At 36.9% G+C, this 10,857-nt stretch overlaps 1 protein-coding gene across 1 annotated transcript in view; it reads left to right on the forward strand.

Moving 5' to 3' along the window:
* Nucleotides 1-4,751, forward strand: part of LOC309399587 (uncharacterized protein C3orf20) — a gene marked incomplete at its 5' end in the record, with an annotated part of 97,638 nt that extends 92,887 nt beyond the window's left edge. The window contains one exon of the mRNA XM_081967553.1: nt 553-4,751. Within this exon, the coding sequence (XP_081823679.1) occupies nt 553-673 (121 nt within the window). The 3' untranslated portion in view covers nt 674-4,751. The remainder of the gene's footprint in view (nt 1-552) is intronic.
* Between the last annotated feature and the right edge of the window lie 6,106 nt (nt 4,752-10,857).

The following is a 10,857-nucleotide window of genomic DNA, read 5'->3' on the forward strand; positions in this document are numbered from 1 at the left end:
GCTTTAAAGGGCATTATTATCACTTGTTAATTGAAATGTAGCCCATCCAGCTTCCATTTTAAAAACATTTAATCAGTCATTGCTTATCTATTTTTTATAATTTTCTTTGTTTTTAAAACAAAGTTTCTATTTATTTTTCCCCCTGGTTTTAAAAAAAATATTCTGAAATTGTAGCTTGTGATTTATTTCTTAGTTGTCATTTTACCATATCCATAGATTTACGGAATTTCAGAGTTTCTTTCATTTCCTTCCTTTCTCCCTTCTCTTCCACTTTAATACTTGGATATAATATATACTATTTTAATGTGGTTTCTCCTCCCCCCCCTCCCATGTTGTAAAATCTTTGCACATCAGTGGATTGACCCCTAGAATGATTAGGAGAAGAAACTCTGGTGTCTAATAAAAAGCTCTGCTAAGCATATGGTCTTTAAATGGATGCTAGTATCCATATGAGAAGAATGAAAATAGAACACTTATTAAAGTTGTGATTATCTATGGCTTTGCTAATCAATCTACAGCGCAAACTTCTCTTTGATTTTTCTCCATATCCAGTCTTTATATTACCAGTATTAAGGAATGTGAAGAAGAGCAAGAGCCTGTTGTTGAAGAGAAGATAGAAGTAGAAGAGAAGAAAAAAAGTGCTGGCCGTGGAAAGAAGAAAACAAAGAAATAGTACAATGAGATTGGAAGGTTATTGTTATTTATTTGTTTGTTTATTTAGCACAAATATTCATGGTGGTCTGAATTTAATGCAGTTACAGATGTTCAATACAGATAAAGCCAAGTGGATTGCTTACATTATACAGCAAACCACATTCCAAAAGTATCTGCCTTATTATCATCAACCGTCCCATAAAGGAACTTCTTTCTTTCCATAAAACATCTTATCTTTCTAAAACATCTGGAGATCCATTCCCAGAAAATATTGCAGATCTCCTTACCTTGTTCTGCAGAAATAAAACATCTCAAGACTTTGGAAAGAAAACAATAGTTGTGGTTGGACTGATGTGCAGGAAGCATAGCAAGTTTGGTGAGTTGATAGGGCAGAGAGGCATGGGCAGCTAAGATGGGATACAGCAAATAAACAAATGAAATGAGATAATTGAAAATGGAATTAGTTAAATTATCAGCACCACCACATTCATGGTATTCTTATATGAGATCTTAAGGGATTTCTAGCAGCAATATAGAAAGAATACCAATATTTTTTTATATATTAAGGGGTTATTTTGCCTGAAGGGTTGTTTAAGCATTTGACAGATGATATGAAATAGTAAGGCATGGATGATTATTATTATTTTTTAGTTTTTTGCACCCACAACCTCCTTTAAAACCATACAATGATGTCCAGCACTTGGAAAAAATTACCATCCTTCCTTATACATTGATCTTCCAGCAAGAAGCCTTAATCTTTTCAAAAGCAATATGTTTTCAAAAATTTGTGAAACACTGGTGTTTTTTAAGATATCAGATTAACATGGGGAAATATCTAGTAAAGAACAATCACATCCATATAGATGCGTAGAACAAAACTGAAGAAAAAAAAAAACAGAATTCTGGCTGAAACCTGAGACATTCTAGGCATCAGTATATACAATACTAAAACTACAGTTTTCACTTGGAATCTTAAAATCCCCTGCTAAATTCTGGACACCTATAGCCTTCTGTACATCATGCAGCAGCAACTGTCCACGTCCTAAATATAAGTAGAACTGACTAAGACTGATGGGAGTTGAACAATATTTGGAAGGCCACAATACTGCATCCCTGACTCAGATATGAGGGCTAGATTTGACCAGACTCAGCTGTGACACCCAATGGAGACCTTGCACTTCTATCTGATAATAAAATGAGATTATGACTCACCTTTCACCTTAAACAAGTATATAGTGTAAGAAATCTATGCTAAAGTACATGCAGTATGTGATAAATAAATATATAATCTGATATTGGCCACTGTATGTTCAATTTCTCCTCCATATCCCATTCTCATTAACAATACCTACATGGAACAAATAATAGCATGTAACATATCATAGATTGAATCTACTCTTTATGTAGCAATGTCTAGAATGTAATGTGTTTATCCAAATCCTTTGATCAATGGTTGTATCTTAACCATCAGAAACAATGGATATACAAATTATCCAGTAGGCAATGTCAGCTATCAAGCTACATTTAGTCAAACTAATTTGTTACTACGGAAGATGTTCATTGAAGTAGAAGAGATCATGACCTCATATTAACAATAGGATGAATTTTTTAGAGATCAAGTGAAGTCAGATCTAGCAAATAACTTATTTAACAAGAAACTGGTATACCAAGTTATCCAAAAAGGGGTAGGACAATTTTAGTATCTTCCTGACCTGAATGTGCCTAAGAGTTTTTCTGATTAAAAATCTCCAGTTTAAATTCAAAGGGATTATGTTACAAATGATTCACTATACTTCCAAAACTTCCCAGAGTCACTTGGTTGAGTTGGATGTCTATAGAAATTGAATAAATAAACAAAAAAAAATAGTTTTTGGAAAGAAACATTTCATCTTCAGTACGTTCTACAATAAAGATGATTATTTGCACAATGACATTACTTGCAAAAATGGCAGACAGAAAAATACTTTTTTATATTATTTCCATTTAATTACATTCACATTTTGTTATGTGGTAAATTAGTATGGTTTTGATTTCTCCCCCCCCCCCCAGCAAACCCTAAAGATTTATGTGTATGAGGGGTTGTCGGGTTTTTCTATTTTGTTTTTCAGTTCGTCACCTTTCAATAAAGCAAGCAAGTGTGGGATGTAATAGCTTTGAAACCAAATGTCCCCTAGGGGCTATAATAAATTAATATGGGTCTGAAAATTGCCAGAGTTAAAGTGACATTTTACTAGACTTGTTTTCTGTCTTCTCCCAGATAGACACATTCTCATTATCTAGAAAACGCTGCATGAATTTGACATGTGAATTCTGTAAAGAAATAAAATTAGCAAGAAGACTATATGGCTGAATTAGATCATAGGAGAATGTGTATGTTTGCTTTATTTTGCATTGCTTTCTCTTAGAAGCCCATCATCAAATCCTACAGACTAAGACATGCTTGATGGCAATACTAGAATGACCTTGCTAAGGCAGACTATTATTAGAAGGACATTGCAGTGTGCAGGTTAGGGGGCTGATCAAGGAAGATCCAAATGCAAATCCTCACTCAACCATAAAGTTTTGGAAGATTTTGAACCAGTCATTATCTTCCACCATTACTAAATGTAAAGGGCTATTGTGAGAGGAAAAACAGAAGAATAATGCTATGCATACAAAATAAAATACACCAAATTTATCAATTATAACTTTTGGTCATCCAGATATTTCTGAGACATTCAGTTATGCTATCATTACACAATTAAAAAAAATATTACACAGAGATTATTTAAAAAATTACTGAGACAAGTTCACACATTAAACCATAAACATAGTATACAAACCACAATGGATAGATCGAGAAAAATATACAAAGTCAGAACTGAACTAGATATTGTTTAGGATGATGTCAGAACTTAAAATGTTTATAAACAAGTATCTTCTTGACTTGTTTTCCATCATTAACTGACTGGGAAGAAGTTGCCACCACATAAAGTGAGATTTGTGTCAAGATTCTCCTGTTCATAAAATGGCAAATTTACTCACATACTGATATGTGCTCAGGTTGGGTGGGGAGCTGTCCATGGTGGGACATGCTTGAAGTCTTAACCTCAACTGATCCACAAACCACGAAGCTGCGGCTTTGTGCATTCTGGGGCTTTCATCAGTGCCTGCCTGCCCACCTGCCCACCCACCCTTAGTGGAGGACTGTATATACTTGCAGATAAGCCCATCTGCAAATGAGCAAACCCTTATTTTTTAAATCAAAATAGCATGAAAATGCTATATTTACAGATAAGCCAACCCTCAGAAATTTTGTATGTTTATTTTTTATAAATAGCTTATCTGCAGTTAAATTTTTGGATTTATCCACAGATAGACTTATCCGTGAGTATATGTGGGGTATATGGGTATTTTTAAAAAGCTGGTGGAAAACCCAACTATATATACTCATTGGTAAGTCTATTTGTGAATAGAATTACCCACTTGTGGGTGGATGGGTGGGTGTATTTTGGAACCCAACATTCAGTTTATCCATGAGTATATACAGTAACAAAAATTAGGCTATCAGAGATAAATCGCTCATATTAAAAAGGCTTACAGTGAACAGAAAATGCTTTATGAACCCAAGGGATGGATGTAGAAGAAATGGCATTGCAATTTTTTTTCCATATGCTGCTATTTGGGAAGGGGGGAACAGAATATATTAACCATGGCAGTGGCATGCCACATCCGTTTTCCCTAGCAGGGACTTCTGCAACCTGTTCTACCTGGTAACTTAGTCTTTGTAATTGGGACCTCATTCTGGCAGAGTGATTGTAACTTACTACCTCAGCAGTCCAAATCCATCTGGATCTTGGCCTGGCCATATGTTTTCTGCAAAGACAGTATGGATTAATTCATTAAAAAGTCTATGGTGTATAACTAATTTTAGCCCTCATTTCTGACAACAGAAAAAGCATCTAAAATATGTTTGCTGAATTGATACAAGTGTTGAGTTAATTTAGTTGTTTGTTTAGCTACTGGATAAACAACTATGTCTTCTTTAAAATTCTTTTTCCAAATATTTTACTTCTGAAGATCTTGGTTTCCCCCCTGCCAACTAGTTTTTTTCTTCTCAATGCATTAAAACTCATTTTGGCTACCTTGTGTTGTTGTTGTTGTCGTCATCCTCCTCCTCTTCCTTCTCCTCCTCCTCCTCTTCTTCTTCCATATCTGTCATCAGACATTGGCAATCTTGTGTTCTTAACCATTCTCAAATCAACATTATGGAAGAATTTCAGTGGGATGGATTCACATATCATACCAAACTACCATTAATTTAAGCTTTGGAATGAACCACTGCTCCTGCTAGAATCAGACATTCAAAACAAATACAAAAGCAAATGAAACACAGTTGAATGTGACAATCCTGCTAATGACTTTAAAAAAACTTACTTGTTTAAACCCAAACTCAAACACTGTGCCTGGGATATGAATTAATTGTAGTGGCTTCATACCTCTAAGTAAGCATTTTTAATTATGTACTTCACACTGTGTGCTAAATTTGAAATAGTTATGGACATGACAAATTTCAAAGAGTTCATATTAAATGCACCCCATACATATTTTCCCAGCAGTCACTTTCCCTCATTCAATTATTGAAGGCTATTCTTCCTCCTTGACTTTCTTTCAAAATTATGGGGGAAGCAAAAACCTTTTTTTTCCTAGCAGTTTTCATTCAGCATGAAGAAAAAGAAGAGTTCAACTTTCTTTCAAAGGAGAACATTTCAGTTGTATTCCCATTAGTTCAGTGGTCTGTTCTTATTTATTTATTGGTTGCCCATCTTACCACAGGGTAACTCCGAGTGGCCTACAATATTAAAAAGATCAAACTATACAAATGGCATACTATTAAAATATACATATACAAAATACACAAAAAAAATCATCCAATTAAATTAAATATTTAATTGTTGGATTTATTTTCAAGGCAGTCAAGAGGGATGAGTATGTACATGAGTTAATATCTTCTCTTTCATTGTACAAGCATTTCTCTACTACCATGATGGCGAAGCTATGGCACGTGTGCCCAAATTGGCACGTGAAGTCATGTCACATAACATGCATAGCCTTGCCTGTTTGTCTTCTGGGTTTCTAGCACGCATGCACAATGATCAGCTGTTCTTCGGGCATACGGCAGTGCCAAAAATCAGATGTGCACGTGTGCGCCGGCCAGCTGATTGTCAGGTGGGCATATGCACTAGAACCCAGAAGTTTGGCTAAACCAGAGCACAATCCCTTCAGCAGTGTCAAAAACTGGTGTGTGCATGCACGCCAGCTAGCTGATAGTTGGGTGCACATGCGCACTAGAACCCAAACGTTTGGCTTTTTCAGAGCACGGTGCCAACGAGCATGCGTGCACGTGCACGACATTTCCATGTGACCTTTTTGGCACTTGATGCCAAAAAGGTTTGCCATCACTGCTCTACTATATCCATTCTTCTTGTTTCCCATACTTTATTTAAATCACCCATAAAGACATCAGGAGAGAATTCATCCATTTGAGTTTTCTCAAAATAGATGTAAGCAGCCAGGGTGGCTTCAGAGTGAAGAAAAATGTGTGGTAAGAATCTAAAAAGATCCTAAAAAGAAAAAAAAATCTGAAGTAATTCCAAATAAGCTCTTGAAACAAAAATTCTGTTACATAGAAATGTAATGTTTGGGAAGTTGTAGGGAAAAAATCCTCATATTCTATTGTATGGAGAACTTCATTATGAAGTTGGTCTGAGCCACAGCTGATCAATTTTTCTGGTGTGTGTGTGTGTGTGTGTGTGTGTGTGTGTGTGTGTGTGTGACAAATAATATAAATAAAAAAATGCTGAGGTAACTTGTGTAAAGAGCGAATCAGCGTCACCTATGGAATTATAAAAATTCCATCATTAAAATTAACTTTTATCTATTTTTTCATTATCTCCAATTCATTCATTCATTCATTTAATTTCTATAGCCGCCCAATCAACCAAGTGACTTTGGGTGGCTTACAATTCTAAAATTTTAAAACAAGGAAAAAAATAAACAAGCAAATTAAGTCAAAGTCTAAATCTGAACTTTGAATACACATTTTTAAATACACTATTTTCCAATGTGTATCGATATTAGAAAATGACAATGAGTCTTTTAAGCACTTTCCCCCTTTTTTGCCAACTCTGTAAATCACATCTGGAACACATCTGTAATGTTGGAGAAAGTGACTTACATACTGGAGCAACAGAGCTCTGGGCTTCTTGGCATCTGTTGCAAAGCTGACAGACCAGGGCTATTTATTCATGCATGTTAAAAGAAAGAGGCAAAGCAACTACTATGGTTCAAGGGCAATAATGCCTAAGTGATGGATGATCCCAGTAAGGCTGGAGACATTAACCCAATAGAAAAAGATTTGGTGAACAATGACTCCTCGTCTGTATATGTAGAATCATGTGACTCGAAGGTATAAAAAAGATTAAAAGATTTACTGGATGCAATAAGATCAGATGCGATTGGGGTGGAAGAGAGACACAAAAATGCTACATAGATTTACTAGCAATAATAAGGCTAGAAAAGAAAATTAAAAGTGGACGGTTAAAAAAAGATTCATTCATTGCATGCAGCTTTGTTTGGTAGCAGCTGTAAAAAAAGCTATCCTTTAAGATTGATAGATTGCAATGTCATTTTAAAAGGCAACAGAATAACACCTGCCTTTGACAGTATATTTCTGTTCCTGCATGTCACATACCTGGAACAAAATAGAAACCTCAGGGCATTTCAGGACTCTTACCAACAAGTCAAGTACTAAAACTAAAGCCTATTAAGGCAAACATCCATGGCTAACTAGGAAAATGCATCTTGAGGGCAAACTACAAACTATTTCACTCTTCTGATTTCCTGATTTTAAAAAATGCCAAGGGCAACTTTCTTCCTTTTTTTGCCTCACTTTTATTAGCTTAAATCTTCCCCGAGCTTGGTACCCTTTAGAAGGGTCAGACTACAACTCACACTGTCCTCAACCAGCATGGCCTTTGTTAACACAGGATGAAGAGGATAGCTTCCCAGTTTATCTGCCTTGAACTAGGAAGGCTGATTTAGGCTTCAGCCTGGACTAGTTTATTTTGTTCACAGTTTGTTAAAATGCTGCATTCTGTGTCCTCCCTCCCCCCCCCCAAAAAAAGCAATAGTAGAAGGTTACAAATAACCATGCATAATAGGGTAGCATTTGAAGAGCTGGTGCAAATTCTTGTGTGAGATTTAATACAGTTTTGTAACGGTTTGGTCCTGCAGCTCAGCGTAATGCTTCTGCTTGCATAGGTAATTATGCAAATTGAAGAACATAATTAGATTTAGCTCCTGCAGCACTCTGACTGCAGCCTCCCAACTCCATCTGTGGTTTCCGAAGCACCCCGAGATCACGAAGATTGCATCTCGTGTCATAATAGCTGGGTTTCATTTGCTTCATTATTTATTTATTTTGCCTCCCCTCCCCAAAGAAAAACCAATAAGGAAAGGAGACCTCTTGGTCTGGACAGACCCTGGCAGCATTTCAGCAGGATAAATGAGAACAAAAAAGGAAATATAACTGCCCAGGGTCCTGAGTGGTTTAGTTAAGGGATTCTGTTTGCGATGCTTGAGCCTGAATTAGAAGTAGCTAGGACAAGAGCTCCAAATTTAGCTGTTCTACCCTGAAAGCACCTTGCTTTTGCTCCTATGCTTTTCACCCCTGGTAAATTCAGAATGTCACTTGGAGCTCTATTGTAGAACAGCCCCTATTGACAAAATTACTATTTACTATCTCACTACTAAACTTAGGTTATAAAATTAAGTTTACTATTACCAAATGCTAACCCCTCCCGATGTTGGAGTTACTTTAAAGAGAAGGTAAAAATGGCCCCTTGGTAATACAGGTGGATAGTGGTTCTTGAAGTTACATTAGTCAGCTGATTAGCATTTAAAGTTACAATAATGAATATCAATATACAAATATAAAGCTATAGTTTAATTCTGTCATGGAAATCCTATAAATTGATTCAGGTCGATAGTGATGAAGAATGTCATCAGCAATGCTGAACAGCCATAGTCTGAATAGTTATTAAAAGTTATTAAAGTTATTAAAATAGATTGGGAATTTTTAAATTTAATAAAGGCAAATAGTACTGAGTGAGCAGTCAGATGAATCAAGATTTCATCTTACATAGTGGCAGTCTGAGTTGCACCAAACTCTGGAAACATACTGCTCTTCTCAGTAATTTTCTGCATCCAGAACTGCAGCTCCAAAGTCCCATCTCAGTGTCATGAGCAAATTAGGCCACCAAACATCTTATTCGCTTGAATTCTTTCTATTTTATATTTTGGTCCAAAGGCCTCCAAAATGGTGTAAGATTTGCACTTATATCTCCTTTCTTGAACAGAATTAATTTGTGGGTCTTCAAATGTTGCAAATGTTTTGAACAGCCCCAGTGGGGGGGGGGATGAGATTTTTGCAATGCCTGTTAAGCAAGAGTCCTCTGACTGACAGAAATGCCTTCTGTGACAAGCCAGCATCTACTGTAAGATAGTGGAGCATTCACTGAGACCATGCTTCCAGCCAGGGATGTCCATGATCCTCATGGGCTCAAAAATAGTTAAAATGATGGCTGCAACTAAGAGATAGAAGTCCTGTTCCTTTTCCATATGCATATTCCACAGCCGCCATTTTGAATTTTTGACGCCTCACCCCCACCCCCCCAGAATGCTTGCCTTCTACTTCTGTCTGCAGATGTTCATTGTCAGCTACTCAGAAACTAACAACAAGGATTAGATTCTGACTTTTTAAAAGTTCATATTCTTTGAAAAAGGCATTTCCAAAACACAATTTGTCTTGTAAGTACTGTGGAGAAAAATACTTGAGCAGCAAAAAGTGAGGAGGACAGTTTCCATTAAAATATTGATTGAGGTCTAAATGTTAAAGGTTGCCATTGAAAATTCACTCAACATCTCTGCCAATAAGCTGCATGGATTGGCTCCCACTTCAGCACTCCCATAAATCCTATGACAGTGTTAATAACCTTTATTAATGAAATAGAATGTGTTTTTTGAGCTGGGATTATGAATATGTGGAACTTGTCATATTCAATTCTAGAGCCCCATGACAGCTTTCTATTGATGTCACTGAAAAAGCATCAAAGTTCCCAGCTTCATTGGCAGGATAATCTTAGTTTATGACTCTGCTGTATCCACAGCAGAACAAACATTGATCCGAATAGCTATGAAACATGCAAGGTAACTATTGAAGAGTTTGAAGGCTTCTTTGACTAAAATGCCCTTTTTCATGTTGTTTTATCTTTGCCACATTTCGGAGACATCTTCTAGAACTTCCAACAATAAATATGGACATCTATTGTACTGGATATGCTCGGGGTGGTATACAGAAATAGCAATACAATACAATAGTACAGTTGGAAGGGACCTTGGAGGTCTTCTAGTCCAACCCCCTGCCTAGGCAGGAAACCCTATACCGTTTCAGACAGATGGCTATCCAACATCTTCTAAAAGACTTCCAGTGTTGGGGCATTCACAACTTCTGGAGGCAAGCTGTTCCACTGATTAATTGTTCTAACTGTCAGGAAGTTTCTCCTCAGTTCTAAGTTGCTTCTCTCCTTGATTAGTTTCCACCCATTGCTTCTTGTTCTATCCTCAGGTGCCTTGGAGAACAGTTTGACTCCCTCTTCTTTGTGGCAACCCCTGAGATATTGGAACACTGCTATCATGTCTCCCCTAGTCCTTCTTTCTCTTAAGCTAAACATACCCAGTTCCTGCAAACGTTCTTCATATGTTTTAGTCTCCAGTCCCCTAATCATAGTAATAGCAATGGTACTTAGACTTATATACAACTTCACACTGCTTTACAGCCCTCTCTAAACAATTTACAGAGTCAGCATATTGTCCCCAACAATCTGGGTCCTCATTTTATCCACCTGAGAAGGATGGAAGGCTGAGTCAACCTTGAGCTGGTCAGGATCAAACTCCTGGAGTGAGCCGTGAGTTAGCCAGCAGCACTTCATTCTAACCACTGCACCATCATGGCTCTGTAACACCATCACTGCACATCAGTGGGAAAAAAAGTATAACTTGAAAAGAGGACAACAAACTTCATTAAAGCAAAGGGTGACAACTTCCCATAGGCCCCCCGGAAGCCAGTTTCACACCAGGAGGAGAAGCTGCTTGGCTGATAAA

Source organism: Natrix helvetica (genome assembly GCF_964273705.1).
Source record: "Natrix helvetica genome assembly, chromosome: 1".
Lineage (NCBI taxonomy): Eukaryota > Metazoa > Chordata > Lepidosauria > Squamata > Natricidae > Natrix > Natrix helvetica.